At 37.7% G+C, this 24,720-nt stretch overlaps 1 protein-coding gene across 3 annotated transcripts in view; it reads right to left on the bottom strand.

The window, feature by feature from the left end:
- AGL (amylo-alpha-1, 6-glucosidase, 4-alpha-glucanotransferase) overlaps nucleotides 1–24,274 on the bottom strand; it is a 36,122-nt gene extending 11,848 nt beyond the window's left edge. Inside the window, exons 1-24 of one of the 3 annotated variants that reach the window (XM_065657611.1) lie at nucleotides 24,027–24,274; nucleotides 23,456–23,605; nucleotides 20,750–20,960; nucleotides 19,692–19,858; nucleotides 19,015–19,218; nucleotides 14,468–14,649; nucleotides 14,115–14,226; nucleotides 13,692–13,812; nucleotides 13,407–13,509; nucleotides 13,219–13,316; nucleotides 12,425–12,564; nucleotides 9,838–10,025; nucleotides 8,902–9,025; nucleotides 7,662–7,825; nucleotides 7,009–7,110; nucleotides 6,623–6,775; nucleotides 6,392–6,542; nucleotides 5,121–5,245; nucleotides 4,898–5,010; nucleotides 4,637–4,771; nucleotides 4,004–4,134; nucleotides 3,253–3,389; nucleotides 1,505–1,638; nucleotides 599–774 (exon numbers count right to left, since the gene is read on the bottom strand). In XM_065657611.1, the coding sequence (XP_065513683.1) occupies nucleotides 599–774; nucleotides 1,505–1,638; nucleotides 3,253–3,389; nucleotides 4,004–4,134; nucleotides 4,637–4,771; nucleotides 4,898–5,010; nucleotides 5,121–5,245; nucleotides 6,392–6,542; nucleotides 6,623–6,775; nucleotides 7,009–7,110; nucleotides 7,662–7,825; nucleotides 8,902–9,025; nucleotides 9,838–10,025; nucleotides 12,425–12,564; nucleotides 13,219–13,316; nucleotides 13,407–13,509; nucleotides 13,692–13,812; nucleotides 14,115–14,226; nucleotides 14,468–14,649; nucleotides 19,015–19,218; nucleotides 19,692–19,858; nucleotides 20,750–20,960; nucleotides 23,456–23,537 (3,253 nt within the window). In that variant the 5' untranslated portion in view covers nucleotides 23,538–23,605; nucleotides 24,027–24,274. Of the gene's footprint in view, nucleotides 1–598; nucleotides 775–1,504; nucleotides 1,639–3,252; nucleotides 3,390–4,003; nucleotides 4,135–4,636; nucleotides 4,772–4,897; nucleotides 5,011–5,120; nucleotides 5,246–6,391; nucleotides 6,543–6,622; nucleotides 6,776–7,008; nucleotides 7,111–7,661; nucleotides 7,826–8,414; nucleotides 8,539–8,901; nucleotides 9,026–9,837; nucleotides 10,026–12,424; nucleotides 12,565–13,218; nucleotides 13,317–13,406; nucleotides 13,510–13,691; nucleotides 13,813–14,114; nucleotides 14,227–14,467; nucleotides 14,650–19,014; nucleotides 19,219–19,691; nucleotides 19,859–20,749; nucleotides 20,961–23,455; nucleotides 23,606–23,698; nucleotides 23,882–24,026 lie in introns of those variants that run through there. The other 2 variants (XM_065657612.1, XM_065657610.1) reach the window with 2 other exon arrangements.
- Nucleotides 24,275–24,720: the final 446 nt, after the last annotated feature.

Consider the following 24,720-nt stretch of genomic DNA (forward strand, 5'->3'; position numbering starts at 1 on the left):
ATCCATGTGATACTTCATATAAAAGTGGGAGATCGAGGGTCTTGCTCTCTTCAACTATGGCTGGCATCTAGGCAGGACCCTGCCTGCTGTCCCTGCGACCTGAGGCCTAGTGACAGACCCTGCATCCTTGAATCCAGTTCCAGTTTGCTGCAGCGTCCAACCCAGGACTTCCAGGTGCCTGCCCTGCAGCTGCTGGAGCCGTGCTGAGCTGTGTCAGGGAATTCAAGATTGGTTTAGTATGTTTTGCATATTTTGTATTATTTTCTCTATTTTATTAGTAGCATTAGTAAAACATCAACTTTTTCCAACTTGCAAGTTCTCTCTTTCTTTGCCCTCCTATTGCCTTTCCTTAGGCGGAGAGGGGGCTGCAGGGGGGAGAAAGGGGAGGGTGTTAACAAAGCATCTGCCACTGTTTATTGTCACCCTGCAATCAAACGGTGACAACACGGGAAAAGTGAGAAAAACTGCTGCCTACATTGTACACAGAGTTGCTGACATGCAGATACCAAGAACAACCAAGACAATTTTAAGATAGTTACTATAAACAGTTGAATTATTTTGAAAGACTTCTTTTTTTAATAACATTGTCCTCACTTACCAGCTGCCAAGGAAACACAACACTGTTCTTTCTCATTTGTAATCTCATTCAGCCGATAGGGAACATCATGTAAGGAAGGAGACAGATCTGGCAGACAAGAATATTTTCCTATCCCACACATCTGGACTGACCCCAAGGAAAGGTGTTTAACAAATGTTGATCCATTCTGCACAAAGCTGTAATTCAACATTAATTTAATTAAAATAACTTTACATTCAGCAATACAGTCTATAAAACGTACTTTTGTTCATTTACAGAAGACTTAAGTATTATGCATAATAAAAATAATAAACAAGGAGTTAATGTTAATATTTTGCATTAACTAATTTTGTATGTAAGCTTTAATTTGTAAATCACTTTTTTCTCCAGAAGTGGGTGCTCAATGTTAATGTTAAATTCTAATTTTTAATGCCAATAGGAGTGTTTGTCAAATACTTCCTTTTCCAAGACACAAAGGAGAAGCAGAAACGAAAGATTAAACAGATATTTCAAGAACTAAGGAAAGTGCTCAGATAATGAAAGATATTTATCTGTGTTAGAGAAGAAATGTTAAACAAAGCATTTGCATCATGTGCAATCTTTTTTTTTTTTTTTCCCTGAACTTTAAAAAGAGTCATTGCAGTTGTATTAAAATTAGAAAAAAAAGTGTCTGAAGTCTGGCAAAGAAATGATGGCTTCAGGTTTCCTCCTCCTACTGCACAATGCCATCAGTAACCCTGGGTAGATATCTGAACTCTCAGCCTTCCAAACCACCACCATTAGAAAATTGATTTGATATTCACTACCAATTTTAGCCTTCTGCATTGGACAAGTATGAAAATATTCAAATTAGATTCTCCAGCAGATAAAACTTAAAAGGTGCAAATATATAGAGATGCCTTTATAGCTCTGACATGCCAAGCATACCTAGACATCTGACGCCACCCCACATCCAGAAGCGTCGTGTATGCACCCACTAATATGGCATCAAAGTAACATGGGATGAGGTAACGTGGAATTCTCTTTAGGTAGACAAACATAGCCTTCAACCATTTACCAACCTATTAAAACACAATATTATTAGAACTTGATAACACTACCATTCAAAACCCAGTGCTTTCAGGATCCACCTAGTTAAAGTATTTGTTGCAGGTTTTGTACATTTATTACACTCAGGTTATGCCTGACCACCTCAAAGATGAGGTGATCTTCAGTTATTAACATCACCACTAGCATGCAACCATTCATGTCTAAGTTGTCCATGCCAGATAATTGTAATAGAATTACTGTATCCTCCTGCTCCGAAATTTCAGCTGAGAAAGATGAACTCTAAGAAAAGTAGTAGCAAAAAACCTGTACTATGACATAAACAGAACATCAACTATAGAAAGAGATGAGATTTCACTAGTCTTGTAGCAAATAATATCTCAAGTTATTAAAATTGAGTAGCACTCAAAAGGCATCACTACAATCCATGCGTGGGAAGGAGGTTTCTCATTGCTTAAAGACACAGGACTGAACAGATGAAGCTTGAGACCAGAGATAGAAAAATTATCAGAAGGCTAAATTAAGTACAGCCACTAGTGAAAATGACTGCAGATCTGGGTCTAGGACTGCAGATTCTGGAGCTTCACCAGTGACACCACCTTCTGTCACTGCAAAATGTTTGACACCTGGGAAGTATTTCTCTTTGTTCCTTCTCATAGTATTATAGAACATTGTGGCCACCTACTAGAATGTCATTCAAGAGTTCAACACTGCAGATGAATAAAGTATGTATCAATATATTATGGAAAGTTACTTATGTAAACAGTGAAACTGTAAAGTTTAGTTTCATATGGCTTCAGTATAGCTATAGGAACTTTATTTTCTGTGAAATAGAATGAGGCACCACAAATTGTGAACGCAAAAAATATACAGGAAAAAATAAGCAACGGTCTTTGAAGAGCAATAAATCTGGCAAGTATCAGACTAAGTTCCTTCCTAGAAAAGCTCAGTCTGAGGTCAGATTCAGCATTCACTTCAGTACATTGGACTGCTTTATCCAGTCTTCTGCCTTGTATCACTACACTTGAATTCAGAAAAAAACCGAAATAAGAATGCTAAAGCCTTTATCATTATATCCATCATGTATGCTACCCAAATCAGGTCTTCATCTGTGAAATTAATAAAGAAATTGCCATGCAGGAAAATAAAACACAACAACGAAAGAAAAGGAGTGTATTGCAATGCAGTTACACAGGTAACTTGAATGTCAGTAATTCCTGTCTTCTCAGTGCTCAACTGTGCAATCTTACTATAACTGTACCATAATAACATATGCCTCAGTAGTACTGAGATTCTCTTTTGAAAGTACTTAAAAAAAAAAAAAAAAATGGTCACCTCATTTTTATTTGAGGAAAAGTAACAAACAGGGAAGGACTCCTGCAGGCCTTTATGTAAGAGCTAACAACCCCTTCATGCCCTACTTATTTTTCACTTCACTTTTGCAGTCTATTCATAAATAGAATTGAGGCAATAAAAACATATTAACGGTTTAACCCCTTAGAAGAAATTGCCTAGACAAGAAAGACATTACAGACAGACTGAATTTAAAAAGAATATATCAATAATTGAAAAGGAAACCAACCAGTAATTTAAAACACCAAAGTCACCAAATAAATATTTTTACTCACTTCTGCACAGGCTCCTGCACGTGAAATCAGACGATTACTGACATAATCAATCATCCAGTCTCCAGATCTTAAATTATCACAAAATGGATGACCCAAATCATTCTTTGGTCTGATGTCTGCCATCACTGACATTAACCCTGCAGACACAAACCCAACAGTGCATTAAAGGACACATCATTATCACAAGCATCAATTAAAATTCAAGAGGAAAATGTAGACAGCAACAGATGCTTTAACTGGATTTAACTGTATTATTTCTCCTGATTTACAGAATTAGTTAGGATAGAACTCAGCTGGTATTTTCCTCAGCATACATCCTAGACAGTTATGAAAATCATTGTGTAATAGCTAGCACGATGGAATTCATACATTTGGATAAGTGATCAACATTCCTCAGTAACCTAGTAATGCCAAGGGTTTAATTAATGTTACTTTTCACTAAGGGCATATGCATTTCCTTTTTATTTTAAAAGCAAGCGCATTAGTGTTAAAATACATATTGAAACTTAATTTTGAAGCCCTGAGTATCAAGACAGAGGCTTCTTGTTTTAGTATGCCATTTCCTGGGTACAAGACTGATTAGTATCAAGGTCAAGCAGAAAAAAAAAAACAAACACCAAACAAAACACAACTTACTGTTTTTTATCCAAACAATATCACTAGCCATAAAACAGTACTAAGGTATGATCTAGATTGAGCAGCTTTACTTTTTTTCTTGGCAGAAAAAAAGAATGCTGTAACTATCTATTACCTTGGAGGCCTGCATACTTCAGTGGTGACCAGTTTGGTATATTGTAACAACCTCCACCATCTTCTTGTTCTTCTGACTCACACCTATACAGTACTTGATTTAGGTCAGCCAAAGTTAGTTTAGATGCAATACTGAAAAAATAGTGGAGAAAAGAAAAAAAAAAATTCCAGCCCCAAAAGCAACATTAGCAAAGGAATAGCAAAAGGATTTCACAAGCAATTCTAGTTTCAGATTTACATTAAAATAATCACATATACACAACTCTCTCACCACTTAATCTTGGAAATTAAGAGCCTGATTTTTCAGATGTTCTGAGACGTTCTGCTCAGATGTTTCAGTATTTATTTATAAACACAGTATTAAGTACAAACTCTGAACAATCATACCCCAACGCTGACATGCACTCCATGTTAGTCAGTTTACTTTAAGCAGCAATTACACAGAAAACAAACAAAAGAGCCTGGGATGTTTAAGTATTGATCCTGCTCAGCATTATACAGAGTATCTCAGAGGTTTTTATTGCACTCTGACAATGCAAATTCATCTGTGGTAAGAAAAAAACCAATATCCGCCCTTAAAGTGGGTTCCTACTGTAGCTCTCAGTTCTATTTCCGAAACTTAAACAATACTCACGAAGAAAATAACGTTTTTAATATAGGAGCTGAATGATCATCAGGAAGACTTCCAGACTTAAAATGAGGGCTGAACTGGATCAAATGATTGCGAAGTACACCAACAGCCTCTTGTGCCTTTGGGTCAAGGCTAACTCTGTAAATGCAAATGCATAACTTGTAGAAATATAGCACTTAGGATAATTATTCCCAAGTCTCAAACCAGAGAACCCTGTCATTCTGTTTTAACTAACACAGTCATTTGGCAATTATAATAACATACCTGAACACTATTACACTTCCTGGTGTTAATCTTTCAAATTCTATCTCTTGAACAAATTCGTTTGGGCCTTTTATGGCAGTTCCCGCCTGCTTTATAATTTTACTGTCTTTAATCTGAGAAAAGAAAACACATTTGCAACTGAAATTCACTGTCTTTTTTCTAATATAAAATATCACGAATTACAAAATATTACATCAGAACATGGGTGAAGGAGGCTAATTACCTGGATATGCTCTCTGAGTTCCACTGTGAAATTAGGTAATCCATTTATAAAATGTTCATCTTTTTTGTAAGGACTAGCAGTTCTCTCAATAGTCCTAGCCTCAAGTACTACTTCTTCTATTTTTCCTAAGAAAAGTTAAATCATGTTGTAGCTGTTAATATACTTTAAATGAAAAGTGATTCTTTTGAAAACATGAAGCAAAACCTAAAACTAAAAGCCTAAATATTCAAGATACAAGTCTCTGTTGTACAGTTAAAGAACATCTAGAAGTGACAAAAATATACGGGGAAGTGTTTTAAAATATCCTATAAACATTTCTTACCAGCTCATTTGCTGCATTGTACTTAAAACTGCAATTATTTTTTTAATAAATTAACCATAAAATCAGTCAACAATTAGTGAATTACAACCTGTCTTTTACTTATCACCAGCGCTGTTAGTTTCCTTGTTATCTTTCTGGGGACTGTATTAGATTGGCTTCCAAATTGTGGCTATGGATGGTTTATCTAAGTGTAACAACTTACTAATATTCAAATATTTTAATTTAGCTATATCCTTTCAGTAATTTGCAAACTAAGGTATACAAGTCTTGCAGCCACTTGTAAACATATTAACATATAACGTGACTGACTTTAAAACAGGCACACACATGCACTGAAAGAACTGAGTATGCTTAAAAAGCCAGTTTGGAAAGCTTCTCTTCAGAAATACATCCAGGTTATGTGTAGTAATAACAAAGCATAATGATTTCTAATTATAGTAAATACTTTGGATATTTGATTAATAGTATGTATGTGTTACCTATACGTTATCTTTACATTAACATGCAATACAAAGTTGTTTCTCATTAAGATTTATTTTAAATTCACAAAATAAGTTATATATAAGAACACATTGACATATATGATGAGATTTTTAGCCTTTTTCTGCAGCATGGCACTTAATAAATAGTAATCCCCCCAAACTCTATACAATTAACCATCTTGCTCTCAACTATTTCTTACCAGTTCGCAAACAAGGCACTAAACAAAACCACAATCTAATGCGGAGCTTATAGCAGGAAGTATACTCAAGATAAATGCCTTTGAAAATGCTAAGCAAGGTACATGTGTTATTGCTTCTTTTGGTACGTGCATGTTAGTACAAATAAAAGACGTGTTATATACTGAAAACTCTCATTGATTTTATGTGTTTTATGTTAAAATGTATGGAATCAGAATAACTTGAATTTTTTTGTACACCTGCCATCTCTTGAAGAGAAATCTGATTACCTGGGATACACATTTCAGGTACTTCTTTACTGTAGAAGGAAGTTTTAGGATCTCTGAAGGCAGTTCGACTTACAGCTACAACAGACTGGTGTGTGTTAGGGCAATGTCTTGTCACTGCCACTATATCTTCATCAACTTGATCTACGTACACCTAGAAAAGACACACCATTTCAAACATTCTCACTCAGAACACAGATATGGAGAAATTGCAGTGTTACCCTCACTTCTTGCCTGATTAAAGCCTTTAGCCCCCAGCTCCTGATGCAGCCTGTTTATGGCCAGCCTTCCTGCTAGAATTCCTGTTTGGAAATTTACTTCACCAGAAGCCAGGTGTGCTGCTGGATTCCACTTTGCATAAACTCTTTCTTCAGATACTACAGAGATCTGTAAATAAATTAAGATTTAAGTAAATATCAGCTACTCTGAAAAAGAAAACCAGCTGGAGGTCTCAACTATATAATCAATTAAAATTTCATATGAAATTGGACAATCCAAAGTAATGCCAGCTAGTAAACTGCTTAAAATATCAAATAAACAGTGTTAAAATGTATGTCCTAGGACGAGAACAAAGTTTACATTGTTAAAAGTAACTTAGGAGTCAAACTGTAGACACATACCTGGTGTGGCACTAGTTCATCATAGCCTTTGGTGCTTCCTGTAGCACAGCATGCCATGGAAACAATCATTGCACTAGGAAGAGCATCATATGCTGATCGGTGCTACATTTAAAAATAAATAGGCGATAAACAGTGAAACGAAGATATAATTCATCCCTCCCCATTCAGCATACAGAAGATATGCTCAGTTTAACAGAGGAATTGCTAATCACATTATCGTAATTTTCTCAATCACAATAGAATTATTGAAAAAAATACTACAAATGCACTAACAAAAGCAACTTCAGAGAAACCCTCAAAAATAAGCACTCCAATTCCCACCATTCTCTCTCACTCTTTCCTGTAAAACAGGAGCTTAGGAGAACAGGTTAACAAGCAGAGACAGAACCACTTATAGTAGCTGGAATGAAAGAATCAATACAGCTCTTTAAGTAGCTTTATGTACTTTTTCCCTTGAAAGACGAAAGCTTGAATGTCAGAGGGAGTTGTTATACAATTTTATTCGGTGTATGAAAACTTGAAGATCTGAAATATATTTTTCCTAAATATCGCTCAGGAAGAACATCCAGATTGCACCAAGCCCTCCCATGGTTCAGAAATATCAATTCAGAACACATTAAATGTAAACTTTGGGTTTTGGTTTAGGTGCTCACCTGAATTGGACATTCATTATCATGCGTAATATCCATAAACAGTGCATGAGCAATAGCTGGCATCAAAGGCCTCAAACGTGGCTGAACAAAAGAGCCAACAGGTTCACCTCCAAAACGATAAACTAACCTTCCCTCTTCATGGCTATTATAAGCAGTCATTGCCTCTAAAGAACAAAATACGTAAGTGTTTGCATAAGAATAACTACCACAGAGTACAGCATGCACAAAAATGTTAATGCAGCATTTGACAGCTGTTATTTTGCTCAATCATTAAAAAAACCCACCAAAACAAACACATATAACTATATTCTCCAATGTGGATCCACAACCTTGGAGTATTCCATTTACTATAATATATTAAGGTACAAAAAGCTAAGGAAAAAAAAAGGGGGGGAGGGGAGGAAAAAGCAGAGATCTAAAACTGTTTCTCGTAGGCTTTGAGAAACTCATGCGACAAAACTCAGACATGATGCAGAACCTGCATAGTAGAACTGTGCTATAACTTTTTTCTCTCACTAAAATAAGAGTGAAATATTTAACCTGTAAACTAATGCAGGATGTCTCCTCTTATCTCACAGCTAGTACTGTATTTTTTGCCGAGTATCAAAAAAGTCGTAATCCAAAACCTGTACTTCCCATTACATGGTGTATGAAATTAAAAGTGCATATAACCCAGAAGAAACCTTTGGCTCGGAAAAAGCACGTCATCTATAATCTCTCTTTGGAAAGAGACCACACATGCAGCAAGCCTACCTCTTATTAAGGAGGTAATGCCCAGCCTATTCACAAAGATATTGTCCAGCTCCTCATTTCCCGTGAACAGTTCAGCCACTACATACAAATCGGCTCGCAATTTTCTAGCTGTGTCCAGCATGTACTGCAAAAAGCACAGCCAAAAAAGCCACAAAAAGGGGAAAGGCAGATATAAAAAAGGACAAGTTTCAAAGCTAGGCAGGGATTGGACAATAGGAAAATGCCATGCAGCAAATACAAATAGAAAGCCAAAAGTAAGGAACAAAAAAGTTGTTACACAGAAGAGGACATACAAGCATAAGGAAAATCAAGAATTAGCATAGAACACAGGAGAAGTCAAATAGAAAACAAAGAAGAAGATATAATTGCATAAGCAAAGAACACAAATACGTAAAAACAACAAAAAAGGCATAACAATGTTAGTTTCACATTAAAAACTCCAAACCACACATGACAATCCTACATAATTTTCAACTGCTTATTGTACCTCTAATCAGGCTGGTAATTCCCAGTCGGTTGACAAAAACATTGTCAATGTACTCACTGCCCGTGAAGAGTTCAGCTATCACATAAAGATTAGGTCTGACTGATCTGGCTGTTGCTAGCATCTCCTACAGATCATAATATATTTTTAATACAAGAAATCCATTGTCAGCTTTGTATATGCAATCATTAACATGTCTTAAACATAAATGAGTCATTCATATATGCAGTTCATTAAAAGTATCCATAACAGGTAAGATTCATAAGACCATGTTTATATTTTATAGAGATTATGTAGGGACTGAGAAATTCTCTGAAGACTTTAAGCTAATTACAACTTTGTTTTCAAACACAATCACAACTCAAAATGCAAGAACAAAGGTTGAATAAAAGAGATACCTCTTAAGGTAAGAAATCTGAGTAGGACTTTAGTTTAAGCCTTTGAAATTACCATTCCAAAAGCAGTAGCGGTAAATAAAAGAACAGCAGAAATTTTGAAGTGGTTGCATTTAAGAGCCACTTGCAACGTTCGTGCGGGCAAATCAACGAGTTTTAGAGAGCTCTCCATAGATCTAGGTAAGCTCTGTAACCAAGCTGAAACTAAGCACTAACAAGTTGCACTACTTGAATCTATTTAAGGCTAATTTACCAGATAAGTACAATTTCTAGATGTAGTCAGCTCCATGGTAAACAATAAGCACTATTTCGCCTAAATTGGAGAATTAAGAGATACAATGGCTACACCATTAAATTTCTAACTGTTTAAAGCAGCTGAAACCATATCTAAGCATGACCAGTCAAAATTTGGCTTATGCTAAGAGGAAGATTCATTCACACCTGAACTCTGCCATGTAGATCCTGCAGATTTTGTTGCAACAGTGCAGGAACTTACTTCACAGACAGAAGCTGCTTTATAGTAAACATGATTAATTTTGCGTACCTCAGCTACATGAATTGGTGTTGAGTGACAGTTGTCAAGACGAACACCATGGAAATATTTGGCAGTGATTTCAGTGTATTTTTTCATGTGTGCCCAGAGGTATGGGCAGTCTTCAGGTTTACTACCATAACGCAGTTTCACGCTGTCTCCCCAACAAATAAGCTCTCTTCTCAAGTAAACATTTGAACCTGCAAGAGAAATTCACTATAGTGTGTATATATATAGTATAGACCGTCCAGCAAAGTTAATAAGTGGTATTTCATCTTCTACTGCTGAAGAGCAAAGAACCACTGTGACGAAGACTAAAGACTAACAATAACCACATCGACTCAATCTATATGCCCTACACTGACGTATAATTTCAGACTACTTCAAGGGAATATTTAACTTCTATAGTGATACTGAAATAACTCTTCAGATTGAAATAAAATTCCTTTTAATTATTGAAAGTAGTATAAAAACCGTACTTGAGAAAAAAAAGAAGAAATAAGCAGCAAACAAAGGAACAGAATCACCAGTTTGGTTGTTTATCCTGGCCAAATTTAAAAAAAGCATCTCGCTGTGTTACCACAAATAAACTGCCACAGCTGCAATTTAAAATTTTATGTTCTGTTAACAGGCGACTGCAATGCTGTAAGGCAAGTTTCCAAAGTACTCAGGCAGACAGGCCACTTAAATGGACAAAGTCTCTAAATAATTTTGTATGTATGAAAATATTTATGCTCTATCTAATCTAGTTTTATATGTTATTTTTTGCCTTCTTTTTGATGCAATCAATAAAAAAAAGTTTAAATCTGAGTTTAACTGTAATATACTTACTGCACATAATATACTGAAGGAGATTTAACTGTGACAAAGACTTAATCAGTCACATCTAAAAAAGTTACTTCTGTCCTATATAAATCATATTTGACAATGGCAGTAATATAATTTAAAAACCAACCAACCCACCCCACCAAACCCCCATGTTATTTGCAGCATGTAATGTCCAAGCACAACCATGGAATTGTCAGTCATCAGACCCCACATAAGAGAAATACAATTATCTTCAGCCATCAGTCTTTCAAAGGTCTATTTACATTTCTGTTATCTAAACCTGATCAAAGCATAAACAGACTCAGCACCACTCAGGACAGGCAATACAGAGCTACTCCATCACTTTCTGCTACTCCTAGACCAGCTATAACAATGCATCACCACAGTTATTTCAGTGGTTGAACCCTGAATTAGATCAGGAAACTGGTTCAGCTGAAAAGTAATCCTGCCTTAGCAAAGAGATTATTTTTCAGCCAGACTAATTTCCTAAGCTCACATTATGGACACTGATGTGATTTGGCCTACGCAATGAAAGACGTACAAGAGTGAGCAGCTAGTAAGTAAAGAGCAGGGATTTTAAGTCACCACTACTTCCAAGAACATTCACTTAAGCAGAGCCTTTTATCTTTGCTAATGACAACATAGCTACATGGACAGAAAAATTGGCTTTGGATGCACACCATGATTTTTTTATGGGCCATTTACAGAACTGGCTGCATTTGTTTTGCAATTCATGTATTTGTACCCTTATGTTTCATGTTTGCACACTGTATTGTCAGCTACAATAATGTGATATAAAACAAAGGTATAACACAAGCATAAAGCACTCAAAAAGCTGTAGATGAATTAAGAGAGAAAACTCAGTAATGGAAGTATGCTAACTGAAGCCAGCGACTGAAGGAAAAAAAAAAATGCAACGGTCTGCTCAGAAGACATAGCAATTAGCTGAAAGGCAAATGAACAAAAACACCCTTGAAATATCTATTACCTTCATCTGCGTGAAGGAGGAAAAAAAAAGTAAATAAAAAGCAGTGAAAAGGCTGTAGACTATTTTGGAGAAATTGGGTGTCTGCTAACTCCCCGTCACTCTGGAGCATCAATCAGGTTAGCTTCTAAATTAGATGCAACCAAACTCTAAACCAGACTTTTTTCATTAGAACTGAACTGGCCTTTCTTTGATTCAGCTTATAAAGTGAATAACTACTCTGAAAACAAGAGTTGTCAAACGTGCTTTTTTTTGGATATCAGTAGAATTTGAATACAGTATTTTAGTGAATGGTGAATTCATACCCTATCTTACTTTCACAAATAATCTGCATACTTAGCTTGGATTAATTGCATTATCTCTTGACTGCCACTGGACCTTTCAAGGATCCAGTTTTTGCTCACTAATACATAAAATACAATCCACCTTTTTATTGCATTAGTTTTCTGCTACATTGTCATTGTCTTATGGAAATGCCAACAAGCAGTGGTGTTGGAACAAAGCACAAAATAAGCAAAGAGAATGCCAGAAGTGAGGAAGCAGGATGTCCCTATTTCAGTGGCAGAAAGCTGATAATTTGCCTATTAAATCTTGCAAAACTACCTCAACTCCCACTTCTTACAGTAGTTCTGTATGCTGAAGGGCAGATAAAAGTGCTATGAACTGACTGCTGTTCTGCAGCTTCACAGAAACACATCTGGAAAAAAGACAGATTAAGTAAAATCTTTTTTGCTTTGGCTAGAATATCAAAAGGTTTATAAGATGATTCACAGTTATTTTACAAACCTGGTTCTGCGAAGTTTTTAAGAGGATCATCTCCCATAACCCAGCCATTATGAGCCATAAAATAACAGGCTTTATCTGGTTGATGTATCATAGTTTCTTCTTCCTGCACAGTCAGCTCTTTGAATGGGTAAGTAAAATACCTATGGAATAGACAAGCTATTAAAAAATGAAACAAACCAAACACAGAAGGTAACCTAAGCTGAAATTATTTGTCTTTGAAATTAAAATATCTGCTATGAAGTGACTTGTAGATAAACCAGATATTTAAAAAAAAAAAAAGCTGCTAGGCTAAAAATGATGGGGAGTTTTCTATTTTATAGCATGCCTCAAAGAAGGAAGGACAGGTGTTGCCACTATTATCTTGGCGTCAGCTGGTACTGTAAGATTAAAGCCCCAGCTCTTCAAATACATGAGTGGCATCAAGTACATCAAACTTGAAAGGTGTAAGCTTCCCTAGCTCCACCTCTCTTCCACCTAAAAGAGCAATTTGCACTATGTAAGGCTTCCATGTGCTTTGAGCACTGTTTCATGCTCTCTGGTGACATTTGTTTACTAAACAGTTATCACTGTTGTTTAAAAAAGATAGTCAATTCATTGAGTGGCATTTGTCCCTGAGAAAGAAAACATAGGCCTGTACATATAAATGTATACTTCTAATGAACTTTGGACTTGCTTTACCTGGATAGGTTGTAATAGTTTCCAAAAAAAAAAACCCCACCAAACCACACAACACCACACACCACACCAAACCACAACCCAAACAGACAACAAACAAAACCCAACAACAATAATACCTGGTAACTAAAGGATATTTTCTACTGATAGGACCCTTCTTAGGACCATTACCATCCAGTCGTTCATAAACCACAGTTCCCACAAGACAATTGACAGCCTAGAAATAATTAAACTATGCATTATCAAAATGCCTGCATTTATTTGCAATTCAAAACAATTCAGCATTAAGACACAGAAATTATAAGACCTGCTCTTGATGGTGATTTGTTTGTCTGTACTGTTCAGCATTCAGTTCCTCAACCCTCTTGCGAAACCAGTTACAACATTCTTCTATTGCAGCTGGGCCATTACTTAGCAGGAGGACATTAAAAGCAGAGAACAATTAGAATAATTTATTTTTGAAACATGCAATATACTTAACTAAAAGAAATGAAAAATTGAACTTTTCCCACCTCTGAAAATAATCTCATTTATTTGGTTTGGCAAATTTAACTTCACTTGTGATTTTAATTTGTAATCAATAATACAATACCTGTGTGGTATGAATGTTGCCAATGCTATATTCATATCTACAGTACAACCAAGTCGTCTGTAATCAGGGTCCTGAACTATTTGAAGATGCTGATTTGGATCAGATTTAGTGCTCATTTTGCCTAAGAAGATAGAAAATAGTATTCATAAAGTAAAAATAGGAATTACATTTAAAAGACATACAACTTTCATACTTCTAGCATAAGCAACATATGGGTAGATAAAAGCTTTGAAGGGGTGCAAAATCTTCAAAGGCTTTACTAGCCCTCAAAGCATTCTTGTATACTTAAATCATCACGGTAGATTTCTCACATAGCAAAAAATGGGATTATTTGGTTTTGCAGATTACTGTTAAGCGTACCTATAAGTTTCTTGAACTATAAATATATAATCCATGTGCTTTGGCAACATACCCTTTCTTTACCTTGAGTTAGAAGGGCTTTAAATTGCTGCACAGCTTTGTTAACATCCACTTGGAAAAATTCCCATAGTTTAATTTTTGGATATATATCTTCCCAAATTATTTTACGGATACACTGTAAAAATAAAAATTATTTTAGATTATAATGTTGATGATGAATATAATTAAGAAAAGCTAAGTGTTTGTATTGGTTGTTCAGAAAAAAAACAAAAATTGGGGAGTAAAGTGTTATTTAATTAAATATATCTGCAAAGTATACACCATTTTTTGTGCACTTCCACACCCTTAGAAATATTAAAGGTTTATTCAGCTATTTATAGTGTGCATTAGCTTATACTTAGTTCTCATTCACTTACATTCAGGTGATGATCGTTTTCAATCAAGGGAGGGAGTCCTTTCGCAATATACTTTCCATCAGCCACCATACAGGTCAGGTGCCACAGAGCTCTATCCAAGACCCATGCTGGCTTCAGGTGAGGAGAATTCACAAGGTTATAGCCACACTCTGGATGCATCCTGAGCCATTCACTGTTAGTGGCTTATTCGAGAAAGGGCAAGGGGGGGAAAAAAAAAGTACGTACATAAGCTGAACACTCAGCTGTTTTGTACAAACATCTTAACACCAAGAAGTTAAGGTACTATGGTATGTATAGCTAGTTCACATTTCGACTAAAGTTTTCCATACCAATAGAAAATCATGTCTTATGCAGAGGTGTGCATTACTGATAGCCATTTGTTTTGCAACAAATACAGTTGCAGAGAAACTTTCTTAGTTACATAAAAATATGCAATAGTATCACCAGATCTAAGACACTAAATAAAACAAAAAACCACAACGTATTTTTGTTGCAGGAAATACATCGAATAATGGACATTAAATGTTCTGTGTGTTGAAGGCCAAACATGCATTCCAAACCAACATTTAAGATAGAGCTGAAGAAGATAAAAAAGTAAACAACTTAGGCTATCAGATGCTACAAATGCACAGCCAGAGAGCAAGACTGCACACACACAGACCAAAAAATAATTAATGAAAAATGTAGTTAAATGGGCTTTTAAGAAAGAATTAGCTGTGACACTGTTGTGTACATAATCAGAAACGGTACCAGGGAGGCTCGCACAGGAAGATGAGTGCACTGCCTGGTGCGTGCAAATGGAACACTAGTTCACGTCCAACACTGTCTCTATTTTCTAAACTTCCCCCATAGCATCAACAAGAACCAGAAGATATGCTGAACAGTAAGAATTAACTCAGAGAAGGTAAGGAACCTTCACTACAAAATGGATGTGATATTCTAATATAGACAGTAGTGTGACTGCAGCAGTGGGAGTAAATATGTACATAGCAAGAATTTTTATTTTGGAAGTATGACAATGAAGAAAAAATCCTCAAAAGTTCATTTATTTCAATTTTTGGAACTGTCCTAAACATTGTTTAACTGAAAATAATTTTCATATATTCTTTTGAATGAATCTCAGCAATTGAAAAACTAAATGTTAAAAAAATAATGGCATGCATAAGAACAAGAAAAAATTTACTGAGGTTTTACAAGGTTCTCTAGAAACAGAACACATCTTATTATTCCAATGTTTTAGAAAAGCAGTGAAAAATATAAGTAGTACTTCACACAAGCAAAAAAATATAACAAATTATTATATTTGAAACATGAAGAAACAGCCATTAGTGTGTCCAAAATTAAAGCAGGACCATTAACACCTAAACCCCGTTTGTTTAGTTCAAAGAATTCAAACAAAAACATCAAATGGAAAGAAAAGAGTGTACTCTCTCAATCTGTAGTACAAACAGCTCTTCTGAACACTCTCTTACATTACATCTCAAGACCGTCATGAACGTGGCAAAATTCCATGTTTATAAGGTCAAACCACTTGTGGAAATTAAATATCTTCATGGTTTAAATGCCACCTACAACTAAAACCACCATACTTATTTTGAAGTTACATAAAGCAATAATAAGCTCAGACTGTTAAAGGCTGTTCTAGGCCAATCAGATCCCCCCTTCCCTTTTTTAAATACATATACTACCTCTGAAAAAAAAAAAAAGTTTTTCTCCAAAAATCAAAACTAGTTTACTCCACTCATCTAGCAAGACCCATGGTTTTCTATAAAGGACTTTCATGAGTAAATACAATGAATTCTAAAGAGTCAATATATTATCTAAATCTAAGGTGTTATCATAAAAAAAAAAAAAAGAAAAAAGAAAGAGTCAACAGGCTTTCCTCTAATTCTGGTATGGAACAGAATGATGTTTTCTGATCAGAAGATAAGCTCCAATGATTCACAACATAACACAAAAAAAAAAAAAATCTAATTCTGAAAAAAAAAAAAGTCTAAAATATCACTTGTGATTAAATTTGTTACAGCTAGGGAGAAAATACACACAAGTATAAAAACATAGAAATATTATGATGAGGAATTACAGAAAACAATTTATAAAATTTATTACATTCTTATTTAAAAGAATAATTTCACATTTTTCAAAGGATGAATTAATCGTTGTGTCATTTAAACAGAAACTTAATATTTAGTTATGATGCTCACTGCCCAGGACATTTTCCCCCCCTTCCCTTTATAAAGCTGAGAAAAGGTGGTGTTTGATGTGATTAGTCAAGTGCTTGGAAACCGGAGTTACTCAAATGTTAACTTGCAATTAGACAACAGTAACCTTTTCTGAAAGATAAAGTAGATACAATTTATGTTCATTTTATTACTTTATATGATTTATTACAGCCACTGAAAGCTCAGAAAATAATAAAAACCCCTCAACTCTCCTATTTCTGTCTCCTGGCGAAAAGCAACCTCCAGCGAACACAGCATTTTCAGTTTTAGAGCTGCACAGAGATGTTAACATCAAAACCCGATTCCCACCGCTCTCTACTATGCAAGTGGTCTGTTCTTCAGTCCGGTGTGAAAACAAAACACCTCCGCTTACCCATTTATTGCTGCAAGCAAGCTGGCTGACTGTACCCCAGGAACAGAGGGGAAGCATTGCCATTTCTATACAGTGGTCACAGCCAGAAAGCAGAAACTACCAACAGATACAACCGTCGTAAACTGAGGGGTCACAAGGTGCTACAGTTACCAGCATTAGAGGATTTACTGTGAGACACCTTAAGCTTTTAATGCAGACATGCTGCAGAATTAATAACTATGTGCAAGTATCCATAATCTGCTCATAATAACTGACTACACATTTTGTGTCTTTTATATTCAAATACTTCTATGAAACATATTTTACAACTAAATCATCCTAATGTGCAGGAATTAACTAATTTAACTACTAGAAATTACTGTTGAATTAATATACAAAAAAGGGTAAATTGCTGTCTAATCAAGATCCAGACGAAAAAACCCCGAAAACTATTTGCCTATTTTCTCATTTCAAAAGCCCCCAAAAAAGCTCCACAGGCATATATAACTTTATTGTTTACTCAGACATATATCAATGTATCTTTCTGCTTATGCTAAATTTGGCATTTAACAAAGTTTGGTGTCAGCTGTAAATCAAGAAGTCTTGGTTATAAACCTAAAAGTGTCAGAGAAGTTCCGGGGCGGGGGGAAGGCGAATAGAGTTTGAAAGCAGGAAACAAAGCCATCAAGGATACATTGCTTAATGGCACAAGTCAGGACCACGGCCATTTGAATATTTCTACCCTGTTAAAAGACTCTTCTAAACATCCTTTCACCACAGTATAAATGTTTATTCATCCATCCCAATAAAGATTACTTTGAACTCTGAATGTAACCTGAAAAAGTCCTTCTACAAATGTAGCCAATTAATGTGACATTTTTCTTCTCAAATATATTTTGGAGTCTAATAACTAGACTTCAGTATTTCTCTCCATAAAAACATCCTCCTTGGTAGCACACAAATATACACAGTAAAAAGACAACAGGATCTCAAGCATGTGTGAGAGAAACTGAACATCCAGTTGGTAAAGCCCAAGAAATTTTTTGTCCAAAATTGGGAGAATGTTTAAAAGCCAATTCCCTCAGACACATAGTCAATAACTATACTTAGTAACTTTTAAACAAACAGATAGGACAAACAACAGGGCCCACATTGCATGGCAGACTGATTGGACAGGAATGTTTGGCAGCAGTCAACACCAAAGAACTAAAGCAAATAAAGCTTGAAACTCACAGATATCTGTGGTTAGAGTTGCTTTAAGCCTCAAAGGACTGTAACATCAACATAATCATGTGTTGTATTCTCTGCTATTAGAATGCTAATTATTCTGATCTTTAGATTTACAGCACAAGATGAAAACTGCACTGTAAACATAATCAAAGTAAACTCATCACCCAAATATTCAGCAAAATTACGAATGATGAAGTACTATAATTTAAATTTAATCCGATCATACTGAAGAAAAGCCACTGTCCCTCAAGCAATTAAGTAAAGCCTTCAATGCATTTTCTATGCTTAAAAAAAAAATCCACCTCAAATACAAAGCCCTATTCTTTTTGTTGTCCAAATTAGAGCACTTCTAAGCAGCTACAAGAGTAACACCTGGTTTAACAAGAAAATACTCAGTTTATGTTCACCAAATAATTCATAATGCATATCCCATTCACTTATGTGGGAGCTGCACACTGCAGATCATAAAAATAAGCATATTATAAAAACAGACACATGCACACTTTACTAATTCTAAGAGGGGCTCTATTTACTCAGTAGTAATACCAAATTCTTTTACATCTGTTACGGAAACACATCAGTTATAATTGTAAAGAGTTGTCCAGGATTTGAGAAATTCAAAGAGAGACAACCAAGTTGCTTAAACCAGCTACGAAAAATGGGTTCAAGAGGGAAGAGTTAAGGGAAATAATTAAATATAATCATAGGACCGATCTGGTAATTAATACACACAAAAATCATACCCGTATGATTGTAGACTACATCTGTGATGCAAAGCATATTCCATTCATTTTTCATTTTTTCCACAAGTGCTCCTATATCGCTCCAAGTACACTTTTTATCACGGCTTGAAAATTCCGGATTTACTTCTAACTGATCAGCCAGTGAATAACACGATCGAGACAGTCCAAGCTTCTGCAGTGGTGTAAAATGAATCATGTTGTAACCTAGGTAATAAGAAGCCATTTATTTAATAAGAAAAACAAATTTCAAACAAAGGTAATTGAAAGAAGCATAATAAGTTACAGTAATAACATGTACTTAAAGCCAGTGTTTGGAATAACGAGTGTAAATTAATCTTAATTGCGCCCTTGAAATTCTATATAACACAAGCGTTTAAAAAAAAAAAAAAAAATTGCTGTCACTCTGTCAGTTCTACAAACTTCCAAGTCTATCTGAAGTCAAAACCATAGAACAAAAGTGGTTTCCTGTATTAGGAAATCCCTGAATTTTTGCACCTCTGCAAATATTTTAATAGTTTGACTGACTTAATCTGTTCACTAAATTTAATCTAGTGGAAGATATTTAGTTTACTAACTAAAGAACAAATGAGCTGTTTACACTGAAGCTCTTTGGTATAACTTTGTTTTTTGGTCATAAGGCAAAAACGTATATCCCTTTTTATGTGTATTGGCATTACCTGTTTCTTTTGCAACTTTAAGCCTGTCTTCCCATTCATGAAATGGTCCCAGACACTTAGCGAGGAACGTCTGGAGTGTAACACAATCCAAAGGTAACACATGATTATCAGCTCCAACATGCAAAATAGGATCCACAACTATGTAACCTCCACCACTTTTTTCATTCCTAGGAAAAAATAATTTTCATTGCTAAACACCCAATGTACCAGTCAGTTTCAGAAAGTGAATCCAACAAGCACAGCTATTTCAAGAACACAGTAGCCTAGTACAGCAGCTGGGGGGAGGTGGGAAACAGGACAGCAGGACACCTGAATAAATTAGGAAACACTGAACCGATGTTCACCTCTTAGACATCATCTCTACTGGACTTACAAGAATACAATTGGGATACAGAGCTTTAAATGCTCTGCAAAAGTCAGATACCTTTGTCATTTTCTGAGACAGAGTACTGGTTCCTCCTTTTAGGATATTGAGAGCAACAAAGAAAGCATGACTGCCCATCTTTTATACAAACACCTCTATTTGGAGCACTCTCCTCCAGAACAGACCTGAGCTAAGTGCCCTTTAAACCCTAAGGGAATTTAACCACGCCATCTTCCTGAAACTCAAAATACTCCACTAGAGTCAATCCAGGTACTGGCAATCGCTTCTGCTGAAACAAAGGAGGAAGTAAAGAACGTGAAGTAAAGAATGACAGAACTTCCGTGCTAGAAGGATAGAAAGCAATCTTCAAAGTCGATGAAGAAAGTACAAATTAATCATTCGGATACTCAGAATGCTGATGACTTAAACTTGTAAAAATGGCTTGCCTTTCCAACATTCACAGAAAACTGACCAACTTTGTTCTGGATATTCTCCAGAATATTTTTTACATCAGAAAGTATTAAACAACCATCACAGCTACTGTCTTTCATTAGCAGGTTCAGATAGGCCCCATGGTGGCAATTTGAAAAAATGCCTGGAAAAAGTGTGTTTATTCTTCACAGTGATTTCTTCAGGTTAAAATGTAAACCAAGAGATAGACTGCACTTGGCTGCAAGTATAGAATTTCACTTACCCAAGACTGAAATAGTACTGGTATGACCCAGAAATCTGGAGATCCAGCTTGCAGTATTTGTCAGAGTCATCTTCTTTTCCTGTGGGATTGTGCCATGACAGTGTCCTGAACTTGTGGCGATCAAATACTTCTCCAGAAGCTGGATAATTCGTGTACACAGTAACGGGTTTGCCTTGAAGAGTTGGGCCCAATCGGAACTGTAGCTCAAAACCTCAAGCAAAAAAAGATCACTTTACCAAGAGAACTAGATATTTCTATTCTGTAATTATGAACCATATTTTGATATTATGTTAAGAAGAAAATGCATCAACATACCCACCAAGAGTTTCAGCAGAATGGTATATTTCTACGGCATCATCTCTCCCTACTTTCCTAACATTTTTCTTCGCACACTTTACATATAGTTTTTCTTTACTTACATGGTACTATTCAACTCCTTTCCAATTTGTTACTCTTTGCTATATAAAAAAAGTCTTAAAAACAAAACACAGCAAAACGCCACGATCATCAGACTACATACGATTTTATGCAGATTTTGGATTATGTACTATTAAAGTATTTAGCTTTACCAAGTGTATCTATTAAACATTCCCATGAAAAATCTGGAAAAAACAGAAATACATTTCAAAACAGGAAATATCTCAAATCCCTTCATTCTCCATTGAGTGTTCACTAAACAATGCTACACTCCTTATGCTTTTAACTGTAAAATGATATGTACTTGTGTGTAATCTACAATGTACAAACAAATTGTTAAACTTTCAGAGAGCTCAACAAACCAAAGGGAGTTTTGTATACATGCTGCAGGTCACACGCACAAAGAAAGAGCAGTATTTAGGCTTAAGACACCCATGATAATGAGAACAAAATTAAGTTGAAATATTAGGACCTAAAAATCATACTGTAGTCTGTTCAGCTGGATATGAAAAATTTGATTTGGTCAACAGGTTTCAAAATAGGTTTCTACTTGCAGGTATGAGGGCCACCATCATGTGCACAGCTAATTACAGGGTCCTTTCAAGCAACTGAAACAGGTATAAGTGCTTGCACAACAACTTTTACTAAATTACATGCCAGTCACGTAGTTAACTGAGGTGAGATGCCTACTGGCCCCAGCAGTCCACAAAATTTGGAGTAAAAGAAACTGGAATATTTGTAAAAAGAGAAAGCTATTAAAACACAGATAATGAATTATAAAGTGTGAAAAAACCTGAACAATGACGAGTGCCAGTATCTTAAGCTGAAAAAAAGCCACTTGCTTATTAAGTAGAATCATGGGGACTCTAGTAGCAGAATTCAATGTCTGAGCACATTTAAATGCAAGTCTCACCAAGCTCACAGTTTGTCTTATTAACATAATCACCACTGCACCAAACACCACTATGTAAAGCATTGCTTTTAGGATATGGATATCTGTCAGGTAAAATGAAGCTCATTTGACTGAAACCAAAATAAAAAACCAAAACAACTTTAATCAAAAACCAACACTTCTGGAAGGTTAAGTACACTCTCCTCAGCACCATCCTGACATTACAGGGATTACTAAAATTAGAGCGCAGGGATATATGCCATTGATATCTTATTTCCTGTAACAGTTATACTGACAACAGGAATGCTGTGCTCAAAATTAGCTATGCCCTCTCAGAGACTGTTACCAACAGAGGCACTTTAAATGTTTGATAGCCCCGCACTTCTGTGTGACTTCTTCCAATAAAATCTACACAACTGGAAGGATAAGTTATAAAATGTTAGGGTCAACTCTGCACTTGTTCACTAGTGACATTTTCTTCGATTACACTGTCAGAAAAATTTGAAATCAATATAGTTGAAGACAATTCTTTTCCTCAAAAATCAAAACCTTGTTTCTCTACCAAAGTAGTTTGATATTAGGTTCCTAGATCAGTAGCATAAGGTAATAAGACCCACAAAATTTCATAAGTAATAAAAATTGTTGTATGATTCAAAATGGTTTCTAAAGACAGTGGCTTTAGTTTTATGGTCCAAATTTGCTGAGCAGCATAATAGTGGACCAATTAGTAGTCTGGGTGTGTTGTGGTTTTTTGGGTTTTTGGTTTGTTTTTTTTTTTTTTTGGCAAATAGACTGAAGAACACTTTCAGAGAGAAATAACGTCAAGTTCTCAAAAATATGCAGCCAGAATACTAACATAGCACAGCTACAAGAAATCTGACAGGCAAGATAAGCTTTAGGAGGAACTAAAGATCTCGTATTCTAAAACATTATCTCAGAGTTTTCAAAATGTTACTAATACTGAAATATCTCAAAATAATAACATTAAAGATAGGGTGCTGCATAACACATTGCAGATAAATACTAGAGAGCTTGACTTATGAGGACAGGTTATAAAAGGAAAGGGCCTAAAAACCACTTGGCACTTAGTTCCCATGCAGACTGATGGCTCCCAGCCCATCTGCTCTCCATTTCTCAAGGGTTTTATCTGTCAGACCAAACTGCAACCGGAGCCCATAGAGCTCTGCAGTGGAAGCAAGCATGTCCGAAGTTATTAAACATTGAAACAAGAAAAATAAATTAAAATAAACAAACAAGCAAACGACCACCACGGCAGGCTGAGCTCCCTTTCCATCGCTGCCCGAAGAGGGTGGCGAGCTCCCGGCCGTTCCCTCTCGGCCGGCCCCGAGGGGTCCCCGCCGAGGAGCAGGAGGCCGAGGGGGCCGCCCCGGACCCACCTTGCTCCAGCCTGAAGAGGGTCTTGTCCAGCTTCTCCATCTCGCCCAGGTGCAGCAGCCGCGTCTCCTTACCGCTCGGCATGGCTGCGGCCGCCGGCCCGGCGCTGCTCCCGCGCCAGGAGACTCACTTCGGGGAGGGAGAAGCGAGCCCTGCCGTGAGGACAGACAAAAACCCACAGGTCAGCGGCGACCCCCGCAAACGGCGGCCGCTCGGGAGCGCCTCACGCCGCCGGTCTCGCTTACATGTTCCGCAGCCCCAGGGGACAGAGACGAGGCGCTGCAGAGAGGGGCCGCGGGTTCGAGGCAGCTGTCAGCAGGCGCCCAGCCCGCCTCCGGCCGGGGACCGCCGCGGGCAGCACCCGGAGCAGCTCCCGTCCCACAGCGCGACCCGGCCCGCAGCCAGAGCGGCGGAGGTGCCCCCGGCCCGAGCCGCCCCGGGGGGGGGGGGGAGCCTGACACCTGTCACTCTCCCCGCTCGCCCCGGCGCTGCCGGGAGTCACCGCCAGGCCCCTCATCAGCGCCCTGCCTCTGCGGGGAGCGCTGCCCGCCTCAGCCGCCCCACCATACTCACGAGCGGGCCCGGAGAGCGGCGGAGGCGCAGCTCCCCGCGGACGGTGACAACTGCCGAGGCCGAGCGGAGCCGGGGCGGGGGCTGGAGCAGCCCGTCTGTCCTCGCCTGCTGCGGCAGCCCCGGGCTGGGCCGGCCGGGCGGGCAGTCACGCACTCGCCAGCAGCCGCGAGCGACTCGGCGGCACCGCTCTTTAACTCCCCTTTTCTTGCTTTTATTTGAAACAAACTTTATTGGTTCCGCCGCGGCCGCGCACGGAGACGGGCGGCGCCTGCTCAGCTCCCGCGAGAGCGCAGGGCCCGCCCGGGCCCGCCCCGCCCCGGGAAGCGCCCCCTGAGGGAGCGGTTGCCTCGGAAACCGCCGCCGTCCCCGGCGCTGTGGCGGCGCCGGGCGAGCCCCGAGTCCGGGCCCCGGAGCACCCCCGGGCTTTCGGGGAGCGCAGGGCGGGGGTGCCTGATCTCCTGCCTTTGCCGCAGCCCCCACCAGCGCCTTTACAGACAGCTTGTGCGTGCCGGCACGACAGCCCGCCCCCTGAGGAAACCGGGCACCTGGAACTAGAACTCCGAGTGATTTCCCGGCCATTCCGCTGAGGAAGACGGGACTAAGGCTGCCTGAACAGCCCGGCTGAGGCCTGCGGGCCCCGCCGCTCCTTGCCGCGATGGGAACGCCGCTCCGCGGGCGCAGGGGCCGGCGGGGC

This window comes from Caloenas nicobarica, chromosome Z (genome assembly GCF_036013445.1).
Source record: "Caloenas nicobarica isolate bCalNic1 chromosome Z, bCalNic1.hap1, whole genome shotgun sequence".
Taxonomy (NCBI): Eukaryota; Metazoa; Chordata; class Aves; order Columbiformes; family Columbidae; genus Caloenas; species Caloenas nicobarica.